Consider the following 23,040-nt stretch of genomic DNA (forward strand, 5'->3'; position numbering starts at 1 on the left):
AGTTTTCTTGGTTTTGGCTTCATGAATAGAGATGGAAAATTTGACTATTGGATAAAACGCTGTGAAATACCAGATGCTATATTTGAGCAGAGCTTCTCTGAGTAAATAAATTACACTTAAAAATATGTCCAAGCCTCAGCAAGGCCACAACAGTTCTACAGAAAATATTTCAAAATAAAAGTGCAAAAAATGAGCGGCTTAGGGTTTCATAAGTAACCTTTCCTATTTAATCAGGAAGCAAGTTCAAGACAGTACAGATGTGGTACCTTTTGTGTGGTGCTGAGGGGTGGGAGACTGACCTAGAATTGGAAATGCAGTTAGTGAAACATATTTAGAAGGGCAGGCTGATTCTAGCTTCCTATCTAGGTCACAGGTATATCAAGGAAAAGTATTGTTGCACCTAAAACACTGCCAGCCTGTAAGTTTTGAAGGTCAATGTCATTGTCTAGAATTCCAATGTTTCCATCTAATTCCTTGAAACAAGTATTATTGAAATCAGTCATATTAGGAAAAATAAGCAACAAATTTATGAGACTATATAATACATGAAAAAGCACACAAAGATTGCAATGACAATATGCAGTGTGTATATATATATATATATTTATTTATTTATTTATTTTGTGCTTTTCTATTGTTTATTTCTTAGACTTGTTATGACCACATGGGATTTTGGTCTGCTGGAGTGTGTTGCTGAACTATCTGTAGTGACCATGAAATTCACCAGAGAACAGGTCTTCATGCAATATTAACAACTGAATGATGTTTTGTTACTCATATTTCTACTGTTTTGCTTTTCAAAGCAAACAATGCATTCCAATTTAATATAACTTGAGATCTTAATGTTTAGTAAAAGTGCCATTGTCACAGTGAGTCCTTTTGTGCTTAAAGGGTTCCCATAATCAGTTTTTAATAAAGAACTGAAGTTACAGACTTAAGCAATTATGTTGTAGGAAAACAGACACTTTTCAGTATTTGTTCAGTTGCTTCTTCTCTGAGAGTTTTTTGGTAGACTTTTTAAAAAATGCAATGTGGATAGAAGTGTTTTTAGATGACTTAATGTGAAGCTTACTCATTGTACTTACTTAGATTTATATGAATGTTAGGGGTGTAGTCAGATTTTCCCATTTGTTCTGTGGCAGTGAAAAATGTAAAGTATTTTCTACAAAATCTGATAACTATAAATTTCTAAATACCTTATACACTATGTGTGTATTATGTATATGCGAGGTGTGTGTGTGTGTGTGTGTGTGTGTGTGTGGTATGTTTAGGTGAATCCATGGTTACTGCATCATTGTTTGGCATTACCAACAGTTAACACTGCCATATAAGACTTAAAAAAAAGTATTCTGTAGACTATGATGCTGAGTCAGAAATTTTTCTAGCGGGTAATATTTTATGACAGAATTATAAATTAGTCTTCAGAGGAAGCCACTAGTAATCTTAATAATTGTTTATAATTCACATTTGTGCATAATTTCAAGGAAAGGGAAGTTACTTTGTAGTCATGATTCCAATACATTTTTTAGATGTGGGTTACCATATACAGTATATCATTTAATATGATTTACAACAAGACAAAAATGCTAAATGTTCCCACACCGAAAGACCTATTAAAACATCAAATCAAAACTAGAATCCTCTATGGAGTGAAATCAAAAGTTAAATTTATTTGAATATTTATTTTTTATTCAATTCATTTAAAAATTCAAATTTTTATGGCATCTAGAATTTTCTTGCATGTTACTAGAAAAGTAATAGATTAAAACTTAGAGTCTTTTTTATGCAAAGATACATTTGCTATAATGCCTGCCTTTCTACTGTGTCATACATATTTCATAGTAAATGAAACCACATTTTATAGGCTATGTTGCTAATGTATCAAATACAGTGCCATGAAATCTTTGAGCACTCCAGCTTTTTGAACTGTACTATTTTGCCCTTACAGGCAAGGATGAAGTTTAAGGGTTTTAAATTCACATTTTTATAAAACCTGTGGATAACAGTTTTCAAACAACACTTACTGTGATATTTTAACCCATATAGATATAAAATTTGACATGTTTACTTTTGGTTTTATTATTTTACCTCTCTCTTTTTTTTCTCTCTCTTCTGCTATATTCTTTAAAAGTTAGGCAAGTTTCTGGCCATTTTGCCACAGGTTTGAGTTTATAATCCAATATAAACATGCTTGAATATTTTAAAGTAATCCTACCCCCAGAGTTGGTCTACTTTTTTCCCCCCAACAGATGTTTTCTTCCCTGATTCAGTTATTTATTGCTATGTAACAAGCTACCACAATACTTAGTAACTTTTTTTTTAAGTATGTTATTTCTCAGGTTTCTGTGGGTTTGTTGGTCTATGCTGGGCAGTTATGCTCCATGTGGTACTGTCTGGAGTCACTCACGTGATGTACTCAGGTAGGAACTTAGCTGGAGCTAGAACATGTAACATGACTTTACTCATATGGCTGGTGCCTCAGGGGAAGTGGCTGGGATGGTGTGGATAGAGAGATATGTGTGAGGAGAGAGAGAGCTAGGCCTCTCTCTTTCTACATGTAGTTTCTCATTATTCAGTAGTCGTCTGAGTTTCCTATATGGTGACTAGATCCCCAAGACAGTGAAAATGGAAGCTGCAAGGTCTCTTAAGGCCTAAGCCCATAAGTCACATAAGATCTCCTCCATGCATTCTATGGTTCAGAACAAGTCCTGGGGCAAGTCTAGGTTCAAGAGGAGAGGATATAGATTGACCTCTTGATAGTAAAAAAACAAAGTGGCATGAGCTTACAGGAATGGGGGAATTGTTGGTAGCCAAATTTGCATATAATTTACTATTCCATATACAGAAAAATGATACCAAGTGGACTCTTCTTCTTGAGAGTGGGTGCAATTAAAATTCTGAGGCTTTTTGTAAATTTTGTATTTAACAATACTATCTAATTCTTATATATGTTTTATATATATTCTTATATAGTTATAGTAATATAAAACAGGTTATAGTTTTATATAAAATATGGCACCTATTGAAGAGAGAATGAACATTCTTTTCTTTTAATCATGATCTGTGGTTTTGTTTTTAATTAAGTCTTATGATCACACGTAATTTAAAAATTCGTGTATATCTCCTCTACTTTAATCATTTTAAGTTGGCAAAAGCACCATTCCCAACCACAAATACACAGCAGTTCTACATTTTTCTGTTTCTGAATGGCTGTTTTTTGTATTTGTTTGTTTGTTTTGAGACGGAGTCTCGCTCTGTCTCCCAGACTGGAGTGCAGTGGCGCAATCTTGGCTCACTGCAAGCTCCGCCTCCCGAGTTCATGTCATTCTCCTGCCTCAGCCTCCCCAGTAGCTGAGACTACAGGCGTCCACCACCACGCCTGGCTAATTTTTTGTATTTTTAGTAGAGACGGGGTTTCACTGTGTTAGCCAGGATGGTCTCGATCTCTTGACCTCATGATCCACCACACTCGGCCTCTGAATGGCTGTTTAAAGACAATCCTAATATATAACTTAGTTTGACTTAGATTGTAAATAATTCAAGAGTGAAGTTTATCTTGCTACTATTTTAAAAGCATGTGACCTTATAGATCATCTGTATAATGTGAGAAGTGTTAAATAATCTTTATTTGATACTACACATAAACCACACTAAAATGCCTTTCAATGAGTAAAAGGAACCATTTTAAATACAAGGAATTCTAATTAGATTGGCATAGTTAAGGCCAAAAATATAAAGTAGACATTGTTACCTTATCTTCAACTCTTGCCTTTAAGAGGTGAACACAAAACACAGGTGAATCTTGCTTGGTTCTGAGATAGTAAAGGAATTTCCCCAGTATTTAAATATATTCACATAACCAGTTATATAAATCTAAATATAAAACCAATCTCCAATACATTTTAAGATGGCATTCACCATCTTTGTGAAAAGTTGAACATTACTAATGAAGTCTAATCATGTCTTTAGAAAGGGTAAACAGTGATAGCATTTACTGAATTGGAATTACTATTAAAATTCAAAAAACTGAACATATTCATTTAACAACAAGCCAGTCTTAGTTTTACATCAGGACTGCCCAACAAAATATTCTGTCAGTTATTCATGATCTGAATTCTGGTGTGTGAGGTCTATTAAATTATGGTACACATAAAAAAAGTCATAAGACATTTCTGTTTTGTAATAAATAAGGCAGTGGCCAATCATTATTCATTAGTAGCTGTTTTGAGATAAGCTATCAAGCATGTTCTTTCTGCCTTCTTCTTAATGCTGGCAAAGATAATTTTGTTCTAGGGATGTACTCCTTGGGATTCTCCAAATACTCCATCAATGTCTTCTCTCCCCAGGTGATGCCTTTGTTCTTACTGGCATCTGTATAAGAGAATCCAGCAGCTTGACCTGTCTTCCATCTGAAGAGACCATGGAGATTAGGCCCAGTCCTGTGTTTGCCTGCCTTTTCCATGGTGTGGCACTAGGCACACTTCTGAATACAAACCTTCTTGCCTTTCTCAACATCATATTTAATCCTCTCTTTCGTTGCTTGTGCTATGAAGGATGCCACTCAGAAGCTGGATGTCCCACTCTCTGAATATTCTTTTCAAGTCAACAAAATAGTTGGGTTTTGAAGTTGAGCACATGTCTGGTTAGCTCTGTCTGGTCATAGCAGAAGGACCTTGAGCAAGTTTCACTTTTCTCCTCTGTATTTACAGGATTATTGTGAGAATTAAATAAGTCTATACATATATATATAAAATGCTTAGAAAAGTGCCTGGTGCACAATAAGTATACAATAAATATCAGCTTTAGAAATATACATTATCAGTATCTATTATAATAGCAACATCTTTGGCCTATACCTCCTGGAGCTGTCAAGCTCTTCATGGTTTTATTAAGCTTCATCATTAATCCTGATTACTTCTCCTGGCTGCCCTACCTCCTGCCAAGTAAAAGTAGGAAGTTATCCTTACTCCTTTATCGGTGTAAGAACTGGCTGATTAACAGGAGTCCTAAAGAAGTGATTTACCAATGTTAAAAAAATTGAAACCCATATTAATATAATTTCTACTGTATCCCAGGCCAGGACATAGACACACAGACACTCACCCACACATGATACTGGACAAACGTTTCATGAGGAATACTTATCCTGAATTTATGCTTTGAACTCTGTTTTTTTTTTCTATTTTTCAGTGAATCAACAGCAACAAAATGTTGGTTGTGACCCATTGTTATTGATTTCATTACCTACCAAAGGGTTCTAAGCTATATCTTACGGTCAGTGGAGAATAGGCTACTAACACATTAGACTTTACGCACAGGAATTGTTTCAGGTGTGGTACTATAAGAATATGTCACATAGAATTTCCAATCTGGTTGGCTTGGTTACAGAGCAAATTGCTCCTTCAGAAATACACCCTGACCTCCCTACTCAAGAGGCTTCATAAATTCTTTCAGTGAGACGTAGCAGTCTAGGAGAGGCATGTGTAGAATAAGTGTTATGGTTTTTAGGTACTATAATAAGCAAAGTGCCTTTTTGTTTGTTTGGAGCTGCATGAAGCTAGGCTGGAATTCCAGCTTCATAACTTACTACCTTGTATTTTTGAGCAAGATATTTAAACTCAATTTTGGAGTCTTAGTTTTTTGATTTAAGTAATATACAAATAGCATAATATTGGTGCAAGGAAAACAATGAGAACTCATTTCATGCTTTCTCCCCTGACCACAAACTCCAGAATTCATAGTTATTGTTAGTTTGTGTGTTTTATATTTTTGGAGGAAAGCCAAAATTTGGTAGACTATCAATTCTATATTAACGCACTATAGTCAAACTCTATTGTTAAATGCAATTTAATTTCTGCAACCACTGATGATCCCAATATTCTATCAAATAATAGATAATATTCATTATTTTAGAATATGGATCTGAATTATGAAGTAATTTTGCATTCTCGGGTCTTGTATAGTAAGATTTGAATTAACTTCCCAATTATCAACATAATTGTGGGAAAATGTCCTGAGAAAAAACATTTCTAACTATTGTGTAGTCATAATTTAAAAAATAAACGTGACTTGGAAAATGCAAGAACTACTTTTCTTTTTGCGTGGTGCATTAAAGGTGATCAGAATTCTAATGACGCTGGACAGTAGGATTTTTAGAATCAGTTTCCTAGGATTCAAGAAGTCAAACGGCAAACAACCCAAGGTCCTTGGTTGATCTGACCATCTCAGGTATCTCAAGATATCTAAGATGACCTAGCTGGCGCATCTCTGAGATGGGTGGGTCATTTAAAATGTTCTGCTCTTGAGGCTGAGATTTTGTGCGTGTGAATGGTGGGGAGAAAGCAGTGACACATTTTTCTTCCTTCCGTAGTGCCACCCGGCGCAGGGGCACCGCCGCGGCAGCTCCCACGTGGCAAGTTCAGATTGTGCAGCGCCTGGCCAGCGGCGGCGGGCGGGACCGCAGACCCCTCTCTCCGCTCTCCAGCCCTTCCCTCCGGCAGGCCGGGGCGCCCGCTTGGTCCTCCACCGCCAGGGGGCGGGCGCGGCTTCCCGGCGGCGGGGGCCCATTGGTCGCGGCGGGGAAGCGTGGGAGGAGGCCCAGCGGCGAGCTGGCTTTCTCCTGGCCACTCGCCGGGGTGAGGGGCAGCCGGAGGAGTCCGAGAGGAAGCGGAGTCGCGAGCTGGAGACGGCGGTTTCCGTCGCCCTCCGGCAGGACTGAGTGCTGGGAGGCCGGAAGGCGGGCGCGTACGGCGGAGAGGCGGGAGGGAGGCCGGTGAGACGGCTGGGAAGCGAACGGAGCCGGGGCTCAGGTTCGGGGAGGGATAGAGGAGGGCGGGGGAGCGGGACGCCCACCTACGTCCTCAGCCTCCGCGCACTCTGCGGTCGCCGGCCGGGGGCGGGCCCTGGGGCCCGGCCGCGTCGTCACGGCGTGTCCGGCTGTTGGGGAGGGCGCAGGCGGGACCGGGGTCCCGGAGAGCCGCTGGCCAGGGTTCACGGCCGCCGCCCCGGCGTGGGCATCCCCGGGCTCCGCGGAGACGGGGCGGCGTCTGCACCTGGCGCTGGCTCCGGGCGCCCCGGCCTGGGGCGGGCACCTGGGTCGCGTCTGCCTCGGGTTGGCGGTGGCTCAAGCCCCTGCAGCGTGTAGGCTGAGAGCTCCGAGAGGCGGGGACGGAGTTGGGTGTTGCATTTCAACTCCATAGGGGGCCGTTTTGACTCACTTGTAAAGTTTTAGTGTCCCCTATACTAGAGGTACTTTTGGTTTTTTACAACCTATCCAGCCCTTTGATGTTCGGTGTCTTTTCTTTTTCTTCCCATTTGTTTGCTACTGCTCTCACAGCTCGGGACCACGGATGATGATTAGTGGCCCTAGATCTGAATATGTGAGTGACGGACTGGCAATTTGAGATTGAGAGCTCCAGCTGTTTTACTTGTGGGAGGGGCGGTTTCCATCATCCTCTGCCTTTTTTTTTTTTTTTTTAGAAAAAATATTGCCTATTATACAGAACTGCTGTCTAATTGATAGGACTTTTCCTTTGTTTCTTTTTGGCCAATATGGTGAAACCCCGTCTCTACTAAAAAATACAAAAATTAGCCAGGTGTATGTATCCATATATATATGTATGTATTCATATATGTGTATGTATCCATATATATGTATGTATCCATATATGTATGTATCCATATATGTATGTATCCATATATGTATGTATCCATATATATGTATGTATCCATATATATGTATGTATCCATATATATGTATGTATCCATATATATGGATACAGTGACATAAATAATATTAGATTGCTTACTGTGTACTAGGCACTGCCAAATGGTTTCATGTTCTCATTTATTCTCACAACAGCTCAGTGAATAAGTCCCTTTATCTTTCCCAGTTTTACAGATGAAAATATGAACTCCCAGAGCGTAAAGGTCGATGCTGATAGCAGAGACCCAGACCCTTTGGACTTGTGGCCAATTTGCAGTTACATTTGTAACTTACAGAGTACCAGCAGATCTCCGTTGAATTTAGAAAATAAAAGTTAATCATTTATTGAAAGCCATTTAACAAGACATTGGCAGAATCAGCAAATCAGCATCCGGTTTTGGTCACTTCATTGACCTGTACCTCTTTCTGGAGGCTGCTAGTAGTCTCTTTTGTTTCTTGGCTGTTTACCAATTAAGTCGCAAGGTTTTCAGTTTTATACAGGTGTTAGAAGCTTTGTTTCACAGATTCTTGTAATGTTTTCTCAGCTCAATAAAGACTAGCATTTCTTCATAGGAAGAAATAAGAAGAGTTGGAACCAATAAAAGGAGTTCAGTCCAGCGATTCTCAATCTGAGATTGAGTCCAGCGATTCTCAATCTGAATTACCATTGGGAACTTTGTAAGAAGGACACAGGACAGGTTCCTCAAAATCCTCATTGTAAGGGGCTTCTGTTTCAAAAGGGAGTAAAATAAGATACTACTGGCTTAAAGTGACTTTAAAATAAACTTAATGGACGTTTTGTTATAATTACAAAGTTTTAATATGGATTGCTGCCTTAAGCATTGCCAACTAATCTTTCATAATTTATGAAGATACATTAAAAAGGAAAAGGAAATTGGAAAACAGAGTCAAAAGGCTAAGAGGCTATGGAATGGCAAAAAGTAATATTCCCTGTGGGGTATTGTAAGACTTACATATTTTCACCATATATTTTAGGTTTTAAATGATTCATCTCATTTTCAAAATTTTATACTCTTAAAATATTGGAGTGCCTACCATGTGCCAGTAATTATAGATATCATGGATACTCTGAATAAGACAGCCTGGGCACTCACAAAGCTACTTTATTTTTTCTAAGGGAGGGAGTCTTTTATGTTTTTTGTTGTTGTTGTTTGTTTGTTTGTTTTTTACAGTTTTATACCCATTTCTTAAAGCTGAAAGGTGCAAGACCCAAATAGCAAAAGATTTTTATGTTAGCTCTGAGCTAGATAGGTTTTTGTAAGACCTTGATACAGTAGAAAAGTTTGTCTTGAATTTAGTCCAGAAGCATCTCTGTTATTGGGACCAGATGATCAGGATTTGAAGCATTGGTTCTGTATTTAGTTATTTCAAGAGTGGCATTGACTAAATTACTAATATCATGCAGTACTTTATTAATCTGATTGAGTAGCCTGAACCAGGTAATTTCCCCAAATCTTTAAACTTTTAAAAGGTTTTGTACTTACTTTTAATGCAATTCTTTGAGACACAATCAGCTGACTTCCTCTCGGAGGAGGAAGTTATGTGTTGTAATACCCCTACATTTCTCCGGTGTACCCATTAATATTCTTTCATTTTCTTCTCCATTGGCCTGCTCCACTTGATTGAGGCTATTTTATATTTCCCTTATTTTAATCTAATTTTGAAAATCTGCTATTCATGATTTTTCCAACTCCAGTTTTTTTTTTTCCAATTTTCTTTCTTAAATTAAATTCCTATAACAGAATTTTTCATTTTATTAAATTATTTACAAAGACAGGGTACCCCACTCTGCTGCAGACTAGAGTGCAGTGGTGTCATCCTAACTCACTGCAGCCTTGAACTCCACCTTAGCCTGTGGAGTACCTAGGTTTACAGGCATGTGCCATCACACACAGCTAATTTTTTGATTTTTTTTTCTTAAAAGACAGGATCTTACTATTTTGCACAGGCTGGCCAAATCTGCCCTCAAGCGATCCTTCCACCTCAGCCTCCAAAAGCTCTGGGATTACAGACATGAGCCCCTATGCCTGGCCAAATTTTCCATTTTAAAGTGTGGTGTTTAGCACGTTCACAGTTTTATGAACCATCACGTTTCTAAAACATTTTCATCACCCCAAAAGGAAACCCCATATTCATTAAGCAGTTGCTCTTCATTCCCTTCTCCCTAGCAGTCCTCGGCAACCACTCATCTGCTTTCTGCCTCTATAAATTTATCTATTATGGGTTTTCCTAAAAATTGAATAATTCAATGTTTGTTCTTTTGTGTCTGGCTTCTTTCACTTAGCATGTTTTAGAGGTTCATGCTCTAAATCAGTAGCAGGTATCAGTACTCCATTACGTTTTATGGGTAAGTAATATTCCATTGTGTATTCCATTCATATACACCATTACATGTATATCATTTCATTGGTATGTACTGCATTTTGTTTATTCATTTGTTGAGATTTTGTGTGCTGTTGAGAAAGTTATATGAACATCTCTAAATTGATTTTTGTCATAATCTCTACAAGGCTTGCTAACGTATTGTTACAGTATCAGGTGTGCTACCTAACATACCATTCATTACCTGCAGTTAAGTGATTATTAAATGAGTTTTGAAGGACACAAGGTCAACAAAAATGGATTTTTAAGTTGGTTCAGTTGATACGTGTTGTGGTTTGGTTCTGCGTCCCCACTCAAATCTCATCTCAAATTGTAATCCCCGTGTGTTGAGGGAGGGAAGTGATTGCATCTTGGGGACAGCTTCCCCCATGTTGTTCTCATGATAGTGAGTTTTTAAGAGATCTGATGGTTTTATAAATGGCAGTTTTTCCTGCGGTCTCGCTTTTCTGTCTCCTGCTGCCTTGTGAAAAAGGTGTTTGCTTCCCTTTAGCCTTACACCATGATTGTAAGTTTCCTGAGACCTCCCCAGCCATGTGGAACTGTGAGTCAGTTAAACCTCTTTCCTTTATAAATTACCCAGTCTTTATAGCAGTACAAAAACTGACTAATACAATACGTTTTCACAACATTTTACAATAGTAGCATCTTACTGTCTGTTCTTTGCAGGTGTTTGCTCTTAAAGAAAGTTAAACTGAGGCACGATAAACTTTGGAGTTTATTTGAACAAACAATTCATGAATTGAGCAGCTCCCAACCAGATCTGGGAGCTCCACCAGGGGAATCCAGGAGGGAGGCTTTTATAGGAGGGTCACAGATGTAAAGCAAAGAAAATATTTGATTGGCTACAGTCATACAGTTGTTTTTATTTGCTCTATCGTGTTAGAAAGTCCCCTAGGTGGGTAATTAGAAGTTTGTTGGATGTTTCTGATGGGTTGAGCTTAAGTTCTCTTTTTCTTTAGCATAGGCATTTATAAGAAGTAACTTCAAATTTTGCTTGTGTTTGCGAATCAAGTAAGGTTGATGTCACTTAGGAGGCCTGATTGGTTTTGTCTGCTCAGGGATTCTTCAGGCCTGGTTTCCATTTTAATTTACTTCAGCAGTGCTAATTCTCATTCAGTTTTTGTGGTACACATGGTGTGCCAATACTGCATTTCATCCAGGGCTCTTGGGCAATGGAACCATTCTATTTCTCTTATTTCTTCATTTGGAGGGTGTGACTGGTGGAATTATGTCTATCCTGGTGCACTTAAATTCTGCAGACTACTTAAAAACAGCATAAGTAGAGTGGATACCTAAGGGAGTTCTTAAACATTTAGAACAGGAACCTGTAACTTCTCATCTAGTATAATGTAAAATAGTTACATGAGATGAAGATAGCAGTTCTACTGTATGTAAATGTGTACCTTTCTCTAATCTCATTTTAGCAGTTTATGAGCGGGACACTTCATTACCCCATTTATGTTCAACCTGTAATAGTTAATGTATTTCATTTTATTGTTGTTGTTTCTAAGAATAGCTATTTCTTTCTGTCCATCCATTCATTCATCTATCCATTTCTCCATGAATGGTGTGCTGTAGGATTAAGGTAGCTTAGATCACAAATGTTTAAACAATTGTAGAACTCAGAACAGGCAAAACTGAATGTCATTTTGTAGAGGTCTGTCTTGTTTTCTGTTTTGGGTATGTTTGTGCTCTCTGTTGCAGAAATCCAATCACCATTTCATTTCGTGAAGTGGATTATAACTTTTTAAGTAAAATTCTGTTTTGGTAGATAGTAAAAACTGCAAGAAAACATTTGAGTAATTTTGAATCTAGTACTCTAGTTTAACCACTGCAAATAGGAGTTCTTCATTACTTATTCCTCACCACATTTTCTCCTGTTTTATCATCTGTTGTTATCTGAAGACCTGTTCTGGAAGCAGGTTGACTGTTCCAGAAAGAATGAAAAATCTTGTCATATGAATTTTACTTTTGAGCTTTTTTGGTTTAGATCTGCCTCACCTTTCCCCCTCCCAGCCTTCCCTGTGTGTTTGGATTCGTGTGCTGTAGATCTGAAGCTCTCAGATCTGAGCAGAAATGTCAGTCATCTGGGGAGCTTGTTAAAAACATGCAAGAGTTTTAATTCCACTCCTAGGGATTCTGATTCTCCAGGTCTGCAGTTGGCTCAGGAGTTTGTGTTTTAAAAAACACACTAGTAATTCTGGTGTGCATGCTATAGGTAACCCTGTAGTAAGAGGTTCACAGAACGTGTGATGTTTCATTGAATCTGTGATGCCGTAGATCATAAGGGTCAGAATCTGGTAGCTTTCAGCTGCATGACTCCTAAACCCTAATTTCTAATCTTGTGGCTAATTTGTTAGTTCTGCAAAGGCAGTCCAGTCCCCAGGCAAGAAGGAGGTTTGTTTTGTGAAAGGGCCGTTACCATCTTTGTTTTAAACTGTAAACTAAGTTCATCCCTATAAAGTTCATCATATAAAGTTACGGCCTATGCCCAGGAATGAACAAGGACAGCTTGGAGGTTGGAAGCAAGATGCAGTTGGTTAGGTCAGATCTTTTTCACTGTCTCCGTTATAATTTTGCAATGGTGGTTTCACCTCTAAGAAATAAAAATGTGGTTGTAAGCCTTATCCTGAGTTTAGTTAAAATGAGGGAAGCAATGTGCACCTTAAAATAAATAAAATAGGGTATTAAGTGCCTGGCAACCAGAGACTTCTCTTATTATCTTAACAGGTTACTATGAAGCATAGTGGATATGAGATTTTGAAAAGTTAAAAAGCAGCAGTGCTTCAGATCTTTTACCATGTAAATTATTTGATTGCAATGAGGAGTTTATATAAGGTGTCCTTAGTTGACATCTATTTGTAATGAAAATTCTACTGATAACTTTGTTTTAAAATGCAACTTAGGTATATGTGAGGGTGTAATAGACTCCAGTTTGGCCCCATATTAATTTCGTCCTACTCATTTCCAGTCATTTAGATGTTGCTGGCTCAGTTCAGATGTCTGATTTCTATCCTCTTTGTATTTCAGTGATTTCTGTGTTGTAATTATAGTTCACTGAAATAGTAAGGTGTGGCATAATCATTTGATTTCTACCTTTTTTTTTTTTTTTTTTTTTGCCACTTTCCTGTTAGAGAGTCCACAGCTCTCATTAATACCAGCTAGGTGATTATAAACGTATACCCCAGTTGTGTAGCATCTTGTACTGAGTAGTGGCAATATTTGGGGTAAACACCAAATCTGTGTCAAGGTAAACCTGAACTCTGGCTGCCAACTCAGAAATGCTGTAGTGGCATATTGGGTACTGAATGAGGGCATACCTGTAGGTTAGAACAAATCTTTCCCCATTAATGAGATTTCGGTGAAGAGCAACCCCACCTGCTTAAGGTGCTTCCCTCAGTAGTATTATCTTGGAAAACGAAATATCTTTGTTAGGAAAAAGTTGCCTAGCCATGTTATATTTGGGTATAGAGGAGCAGAAGAACACAGATTCATTTAGTTTTTAGCTCCTTAAAGTGTTTTTGGAAGGCATGGTTCAATACTTGTTGATCCACTAAATGCCAAATTTCTGAAAAGGAAAGAATAACTAGGTATCTTTAGCTAATTCACATTGATTGAAGGGGTTGTACTAAGAAATTCTTAACATTGAGATGAATCATATTGGAATACTTATGTCCTCAGGATATAGTGTGTATGGTCCGACAGGCTTGGCTACCTCTCCCTGCACTAAGTCTTTCGGTAAAAGTTGGCCTAGATGGGGCACTTACATGATTTAGCTGAGCACTTTTGCTAGCCTGTTTTTAAGTGGAGGGAGACGCAGGTATTATATTTTACCAATTTCATTCTTAGAAGAATGGAATTTTATCTAAATTGCTGTAGATAGAAGTTTTCTGAAGTGTTTTTCCCTATTCACTGTCAGGAGCGCCAAATGAAAAGCAAGGTAGAGCAGTTTATTGTGGATTGTGGAGGAAAGCTAAACTTGCCTAGTATAATCCCAATTTGCTTCATATCTGGCATTGGTTAACATTCTAGGGGAAATTTAAAAACACTTTCTGGCTCATTTGTGCTTTTCCATACTATACTTCTAATTCTATTTCTGTTTCTTAGCCACATTTAGATGTTCTCTTTTAAATGTAATTTCAGTTTGATGCTACTTAAGAAAATAAGGAAAGCCAGATGATGTTGGTTCAGAAAACTGTCAAAAATCCAGGCATAGATTCATCTATATTCTTCTCTTCCCAAGATTTTCAATAGAACGTTAAACATTTATTCTAAAACACTTACTGGTTCACCTGACCCATTGTTTGTAAGTTTTTGGTCTATTGCTTTGTGTGTGTGTTGGGGGGAGCACTTTGCAGAGGGAGTGGATACATTTACATCATAATCATTGGTGATCTTTTGAAAAATTGGTCATTCTTAGTATTATAGAATTCATGTGGATCACCTTTCCCTGCACCCCAATTTTGTTTCTTTTTGTTCCTTTTTTTCCCTTTTCAAAATGTAAGTTTAACTTGATTCTTTAAAAATCTGGGATACTTTTCTAGTTGCAGGTAGTCATGTAAAAATCTCCCTTTGTTCGTGAGCAAGTCATACCCACCTCTAAATCTGTGTAACAGGAGTGTGTGGGTGTGTGTGTGTTTGTGTGTGGGTTACAATGGTGGTTTCTTTTAAAAGAGTGTATCTTCTAGGATTCAGTATCCTGCTAGTATTAAATACTTTCTCAAGTTAGTAACTGGATTTTTCTTTCGAGCCTTTAGTGTTAAAAACACCAAATTTTGTTAAAGTTACAATATTTCTAACACAATGATAGCAGCTCAGATATCCTACTGAGTTTTTAAATGTTAATATTTTTTCAGACGAATGCAGTCATCTTATTCCTTTCCATTTTGTTATTTCAAAAACGTAGCCAGCTTTGCAAAGATGTGTGTATAGTTGCATTCAGGGGAGACAGGGTACTTGACAGCAGTCTGTATATGCAATAGTAATAACTTGTTATTAAAGACAAGGTTTTTTAAAGCTTAATATTTGGAATTTTAGAAGTTTGTTAAGCATTAAATGCACATTTACCTCACTCTTTTTTAAGCCTATTACAAAAACAATCCCTTATAAACACCCACATAAAGGAAATAGTAATGTCAGTTTTTTCCCAAGAACATAATTTTATAGTTACTGAAGTATAATATAGTAAGATTAATTTTTATTGGTTTCTTTACATTCCCTGGGATTGGTTTGGAAACCTAACAGCGTCTAGATTTATTTCCAACTTTGCTATAGATGGATAGCTTCATCTACAGGAAGGGAAGGACTTTTTTCTTCCTTTTGAGGAGGATCCATTCTGTTGTTTCTCATGGAATTATGCTTCTTTCCATGGAGAGCAGATTATGAAAATGTTTGATGAACACGTATGGAGCATAGAAATCAGGATTGTTTCATCTGTCCTACTTCTGTAGTAGTACTTCTAAGAGGACCTCTCGAAGCCATGTGGAAGTTGTATGTCCCGCACATAGCCCAGCAAAAAAAGTTGGACTATTAGGGCCTGGTTGGGAAAGATGTTTATTCTTTTATTTTTAAATTTTGTATTTTTATTTCTTTTTATTAGGGGTTGACAAAGTACAACCTCTAGGCCTATGTGGCCCACAAGCCACAACTGGTTTTCACATTTTTAAGTGGGTTAAAAAAAATCAAAAGAAGGATAATTTTGCGACACATGAATGTTTTATGAAATTTAAATTTCAGTGTCCATAAAGAAAGCTTTATTAGAATATAATTAGACCCATTCATTCACATGTTGGCTGTGGTTGCTTTCTAGCTACCACTGCAGAGTGGAGTAATTGCAATAGAGATTGTGTGGTCCATAAAGCCTAAAAATATTTACCATCTGGCCCTTTTACAGAAAAGTTTGCCAACAGTTACCCTATTTTACTCACATAAAAGTAGTTATTTATAGCAAACAGGTTTTTAAAAAAATACCATGCTTTTGTTTGTAAATGTAACGTCAGAGTAACCTACCCTAGTGACTCTTTGAGTTGTAGCATTCTTTTGATTTTGCTGTTATCTCGTTTTTCTCTTCTACTTTAAATGCTCTGGGGATACAAATTTAATTTTTTTACATTCTGTTCTGGAGCTGGTCTGTATTAGTCTGAGTTCTACAGAAAAATAGAGCCAATTATATATATATGTGTGTGTGTGTATATATAGATATAGCTCTAGATATATAGACATATATTCTTTATACATATAGCTTTATTTGTATACAGGTATATGATTTATGTGTGTGTGTGTGTATACATATATATGTGTATATATATGTTTATTATAAGGGATTGCCTCATGAGGTTATGAAAGGTGGGAAGTCCAAGATCTGACAAGCTGGCAAGCTCTGACAGTCCAGGAGAATGAATGGTATAGTCTGGTCTGAGTCTGAAGGCGTTGTCTCAGTTTAAAGATAGGCAAAGAAGGCGAATTCTCCCTTACTTATTAGAATCCCTTATTAGAATCATGGGAACTTTCTAAGTTGGTTCAGTTAAAATTGTCATTTGTCCAGCACTGAGTTGAAGTTGGATTGAATTGAATGATAGTTTCTCTATTTATAGAGGATAACTTGTTGTATTTTCCTCTGGTTTAATTAAGTACTGTTTGTTAAGTATGTACATCAAAGGGTGTATTTGTACGTTTCATTTTCTTGTATCATTTCCATTTCAAGCAGGGGTTCTAATACACAAGCTTAGTCATTTTGACATACTGTTAAATTGCTGAAGTGGATAGTCTGCAGCAATTCCCAAAGCAGTTTGCAAAAGCCAAGTTGATTGGCATGACATTTTGTCAACAAGCCTCTTATATTAGAGTGTGTCAGCGAACAGCTGGAGTGAAAAGGAAGTGGATTTGTTTGTAGTGTGAGCTTCTTACTTACCCTTCATGTGACCCTAGAGAAATCCCCTGATCTCATCTATGCTGCTGTTTTAATACCCCCAGCAACTAGAGGCTGGTGGGAAGATTACATAAAATAAGGATGTGTGTGAATTGCACTGACATATAAGTATGTATTCATACCTGGTTTATGTTAACTGGCAAGATATCCCCCTCCTAGTAAATGATTTTTTTATGACTAATTTTATCAGTATAGAATGATGTTTCTGTGGTATACGTGATTTAGTCCACTTCTCAAGAAAATAATGGAAGTATCACTTGACCTTTGATTTTACTCTGTTGTTCCTGAAGTTAATTGATTCTAGAACAGTGACTCCTTATTCACATAGTAGCTTGATTTCTACCTGAGTAACAAAACTTCACTAAATTAGAGTAGATAGTGGGGCCAAAGGAATGTTTAAATTGTAAACCATGTAAAGAAGTTCAGTACGTCCCTCTGAGGCCCTAGTTCAGGCGCTCTTTCCAGCTTAGTGTTTCATTGCCCAGGGACGTCATGGTGGCTGTCCTTGCTGTTGAATCTTAGGTGATTATGAACCTTACATATTAGCAACTGGATTTGATTCAGTGACATATATTTATCAAAAACACTAAAACAAGTTTTGGCCTGTGTAACACATTTTGGAACAAATGTATAAATGTACTATCTAAGTTGAGTTTTGGGTTTTTTTTTTTTTTTCTTCCCATCCTAGAAATATCCTTCTATGACTCATTTTCTGGTTTGGGTAAGTGGCTCTAATATCTGTATTTCTACCTTTTAATGAACATACTTATATATAAACCCTTTCACCTCTTGCCTCTAATTTAGAGTTCTGAATTTCTAGCAGAGGCCTTTTTTTCCCTTTACTGTTGTGTTCCTTTTCTCTGGACCTGTTCAGTCCTTTTTCAATTATTAATGGTTTTCAGCCTGAAGTTTCCATTAAGTTTTTGCTTCCCTCCTCCATATGAGATTATTGTATATAAATATTTTCTTTACTTTTATATGCCCCCTCTAAGAAGACAATAGGAATGATTTAGAATTAGCACATTGTCATCATACATAGATGCTCCTTGATTTGCTCTCAAATATATTCAATACTCCTATGCTGATTTAGGTTCTTCAATCATTAATTTGCTTCTTAAGGAAATTTATTGAGGCATGTTATGACTGAGATTTAATTTGATGAGATTTTAATTTAGAAATTTTACTAAATGTGAATTATCTGAGAAATTTTAACTGAAAACAGTTGTATTCAGCTAGACAATCATCATTGCTTATATTGTGGTCTTAGGGATGAGGTTAAACCCAGGCTTGTTGGGAGATACAAATAGGTAGCAGGTACATGCAGCAGCCACCATAAGGTGTGGCCTGAGCAGACCATGGAAACAGTGAAATAGAACATCAAGTACCTGGTATGTAACTCCTTATCACACTTTCAAAGAAATTTTCCTAGGTCACACTCAGATAAGAGTGAAGTTATTCTGGAATGTTAGCTGGCAGGAAAAGCATGTATGTGTTGTGAAAGCTGAGTTCAATTTTGCCAGAAGCCAACAGAGGATTTATAACCAGTTGGGGTTTTCATTTAAAAAGCTGAGGTTTTTTTTTTTTTTTCTGCTTTTATGTGATGGTTTGTGCATACTTCAGTACCTTGTTTCCTTTTAGTATTTTCCTAGCCTGTGGCTAAGTAGTTAAAATAGATATATAACATTGACTTTTTCTATTACGTGAAAGGTGTTCAGATAATTAACAAAGGAAATCAGTAACGTACAACTCAGTTTAAGTGTCCTTTTTTCTTTATGGTATGTTGTGCAGAAGAAAGCCTAAGAGCATTGGACTTCTGGGTGCTGTCCAGACTCCCCCGCCCCACAGAGCCCCCCTGAAGCCCACCTGCCTAGTCCAGTTAATTAAAAAAGTGCATGTCTCACTTCTTTTCAGTGTCCTTCAGGGATGTGTCATTATTATTATTTTCTTGACACATTCTGTGAATTGCTAGATCAGGCAACAGTATTGAAACATAAATACCAAAATACAATCTAAAATAGAGAGATATGTACTGCTGGCAAACGTGATTCATCCATCAAAATTTCCTTTTGAATTCCATTCCTTTACAATAGATTGAGTTGACTATGGAAGCTCTCCAGCTAAACTTGAATGTGGCTTTCTTATCAAACTTACTTATTTTTTCATTTTCTTTTCAAAATGTCACCTATCTTGCGTTATTTCTTAGGAGGAAAACACCCATGCACATACAGATTTTTTTTTTTTCCAGCATCTGTTTCTTGTTGATACTACAGTAATATCAAAGAACAGTTGATCCATTTGATTACTCTGTCAATCATGATAATTGCTGGGATATTTACAATTGCAATTCTGTACTTCTTAACATATGATTTTACAAACTTAAATTGAAAAACATGAAGAGGTCCCTGGTATTGAAATAGGAAGCCCTTGCTGTAAATGCTTATGGTAGTGGCACTTGAATTGTGTCATATCAAAACTGAAGCAGCATCATGTACTGGAGTGAGCCAGCTGACCTAAAATCTAGCCCCATGTCTACAAATAATTTGTTCCACAACTGGATAAGCAGCGTAACCTCTTTGGACATCATCTGCAAACTGAAGGTTTGGAGCTGAATATCAAAAGTTTCTTATAGATGCATAATCCATGAGAATAAGAAGGCATTCTCTTCTATTCACGAGCTTGATAACACACTTTTACTCTTTGGTCATTCAGTTAGAGAGCTGAGAACACAGAGGATAGAACAGACCCTCCTTGAGGTCTTATGGTCCAGTGGAAGGAGACAGGCCCAGTGATGAGGTTTTTTTTTTTTTAAATGCCAATGTTGGCATAGTACTTAGAAATGTCATAAAATTTACTAGTTTATATGCCCCATTTCAAACTCAATCTAAGGAGCAATGTTTGTTCTAGAGCTAATGATATTTGTTTTTTGTTTTGATTTTTTAGGAGCATATTAATGAAAAGTGCCATAGACTGAAAAACCAAACATGAGGGTAGCAGGTAAGATATTTAATTTAGTAGAAGTAATTGTACTTTTTGTGTAACCTGTTTGTTAACGAATGACTGAAGAAGAGGTTAAATAATCTTTCTCTATATTGAGATAGTTAAGCTGAAATATAATAAACTAAATCATCCAGCCCTTCATTTTTAGGTAGTTGGCAAATCACAAATTGGACATTTAGTCAATATTACATAAGTGTTTTGTTGTTGTTGTTCAAGTCTTTTGTTGAAATTACACATTGAGCATCTTAAATCTGAAAATCTGAAATGCTCCTAAATCCAAAACTTTATGAGCAGCAAAACATGATGCTCAAAGGAAATGCTCATTTGAGTATTTAGGGTTTCAGATTTTCAGATTTGGGATGTTCAGCTGGTAAGTATGATGCAAATATTCTGAAATCTGAAAAAAAAAAATCCAAATACTATATATAATGCCCATATAAAGAATGGTTGGACAACCTAGGGAGGCTGATTTTTGTTTCTGCTATGTTCTAGCTTCTTGAGAAAAATGAGTTATAAAGTTTTAAAGTTTAAATGTCTCTCATGTATGTACTTAAGATGTGTGTGAAGGATTCGATAAAATACATGTTTTTGCTCAGTATTTGTTCAAGTTTAGTCTGCATAGGTGAGATTATGTGTAAGAACTTTAATCTGTTTATTAAGCAGCATATTGAGAAAATTGAAAAACACCATTAGATGTTCATAATATTAAGGTAGTTATATTTAAATAATCTAAAAAGACACGTTTATAAATAACTGGAGGGGCTGATGACCTCTTCCTGTGTGTGTAGTAAAAATAAGTCTGTTTTTCCCCACCCTTCCCATCAACCAAAGCCCGAGAAGAAGTGCATACTTTACATGGAAATTTCTACTAAGCTTGTGCCCAACATAGGTAACTTGTAATTTTCTCAAAATCAAGATAATTAGTTATTTTCTTAATTATCATCTCACCAGCAAACCAATTATTTTCCTAAAGGACTATCTCTTAGAAATGCCTAAGGTCAAGCTGGGTGAACAAACAGTCTTCGTACTGTGGTCATAATTGTGTAGAATCAGGCACAACTGATTAAACATCATGATTATTAAAGATAACTGAGGGCTGTTACAAATGCGTTTGTAGAAACTTGAAAAACTGAATCTTTTGTGAAATTATAAAGCATTTTTTTAAAAAGTAACTGTACATTTGTTGAAGAAAAATATTCTCAGAAACGAAGAGCTTGCTTGTGGTTTAAATGTGTTGCAATGTCTTTTTATGTCGTGTGTGTCTGTGTGTGTGTGTGTGGTTGTTCTTTGAGTACAACAGGACTTACTATTTATGATTTCATGTCTCCAGATGATTTTTAAAGTACATTATTTAAGCATGGCAATTTGAAATAAAGTAACTTTCTCACATAATTTTAAATTCATGTTATTTGAAATTAAGTTTGTCATTTAGTCAGTTTCTCTGGTTCTGACAGTTCCCGAGTTAATTGATGAGTAATTATTCACTGAGTGCTTATTTTGTCTTTGGCACTCTTCCTAGTATAGGTCTTGAGGGAACTGCCTTGAATGAATGAATAAGGATAATTAGGTATTAGTTTATTGCTTTTAACTAATTAATCTCTTCTAATTAAAAAAAATCTGATTGCTTTTAAATATCTTCATAGCCATTCTTTTACAGTGAGGCATGAATGTTTGCAGTTTGTACTTTTTGCCTGCGAAAAATTGGAACATACTCAGAATAGTGCCGTCTGTGACTAGGAGGAAGAGGGAATCTTATGGAAAGCTAAGAATGGGAATTGTGTTTGGTATGGTTACGCTCCATCAAGTCCAGAATGGGATGCTGGTTCTGGACTCAGGCCAGCTTTGGGGGCGATCTCTGTAACAGAAGTTCCAGAACTGTAACCCCATGGAGACTCTGCTAGTTTCTCCACCTCTAACTTTTGTCTCCCTTATAGCTTTTCCTTCCTCCTAGTTCCTCTGATGGTTCGGTATAAGTGAATAGGTCTTGGTTTAAGACTCAGTGTTGCTGCTGACTAGTTATGTGACCTTAGGCAAATGATGTAAAATTTTAGCCCTGTTTTCCTTGTTTGTGAAAGGAAAATAATGCCTTGAAATGCTATGCAAATGAGATTATACTTATAAAGCAATTAGTTCTACAGAAGACACTAAGTAAACAGTGTGAGTATCATATATATATATAAAATGTTCGTATATAGCTTTTTTAAAACTTTTAGGCTCAAGGGTACATGTACAGGTTTGTTATCTAGCTAAAATAAATTGAGTGTCACAGGGGTTTGGTTTACAGATTATTTCATCATCCAGGTAGTAAGCATAGTACCTGATAGGTAGTTTTTTGATCTTATCCACTTCCCACCCTTCACCCTCAAGTAGTCCCCAGAGTCTGTTGTTCCCTTCTTTATGTTTATATGTTCCCTTCTCAGTGTTTAGCTTTTGCTTATAAATGAGAACATGCGCTATTTGGTTTTCTGTTCCTGTGTTAGTTTGCTTAGTGCAATGACCTCCAGCTTCATCCATGCTACTGTATATAGCTTTTTTTCATGTAAGCTTACATTTAGCTTGGTATAGAATTTAGAATGTTTGTGTTATCGTCTTGGTATTTTAATTTTTCAGTTTTGAACAATGAAGTGTTCATATGATTGTTTTATGGGACAGGGAAAAGTTTTCTCTGGTTGCATGTGCCTATGATTGTTAGAAAATAAGATGTTAAGACTATCATGTGACATGTAATTTTTGAGCTCTTGGTCTTAGTCTTAAATGATCAAGAAGGACTATGCCACCTGTTACCATTTATCTACTAGCAAACAGTTGTTGATAGTGTTACTGTATACAGTGCACTCTGCTAGATCCTGGGGAGAAGAGTTGAAAGCCTAACAGAATTTTGCTCTCTTATGCACTAAAAATACAGGCAACTTGTAAGTTGCTCTTGAAAATAGGAAGCACATTTTGGAGGGGACAAGGTAGGAAATGGAAAAGGGAGGCAGGGATTGATTAGTATTATAGTTAGACT

The 23,040-nt window shown here is 36.8% G+C and overlaps 1 protein-coding gene and 1 pseudogene across 1 annotated transcript in view; one reads left to right on the forward strand and one right to left on the reverse strand.

Moving 5' to 3' along the window:
- Positions 1-4,205: 4,205 nt before the first annotated feature.
- LOC108518495 (cytochrome c, somatic pseudogene) lies at positions 4,206-4,899 on the reverse strand (annotated as a pseudogene).
- Positions 4,900-6,615: 1,716 nt separating this feature from the next.
- The window catches only part of FAM3C (FAM3 metabolism regulating signaling molecule C), a 47,922-nt gene continuing 31,497 nt past the window's right edge, over positions 6,616-23,040 (forward strand). The window contains 2 exon segments of the mRNA XM_017856926.1: positions 6,616-6,809; positions 19,977-20,030. Of these exon segments, the coding sequence (XP_017712415.1) occupies positions 20,018-20,030 (13 nt within the window). The 5' untranslated portion in view covers positions 6,616-6,809; positions 19,977-20,017.

Source organism: Rhinopithecus bieti, unplaced genomic scaffold (genome assembly GCF_001698545.2).
Source record: "Rhinopithecus bieti isolate Rb0 unplaced genomic scaffold, ASM169854v2 scaffold_42380, whole genome shotgun sequence".
Classification (NCBI taxonomy): Eukaryota; Metazoa; Chordata; class Mammalia; order Primates; family Cercopithecidae; genus Rhinopithecus; species Rhinopithecus bieti.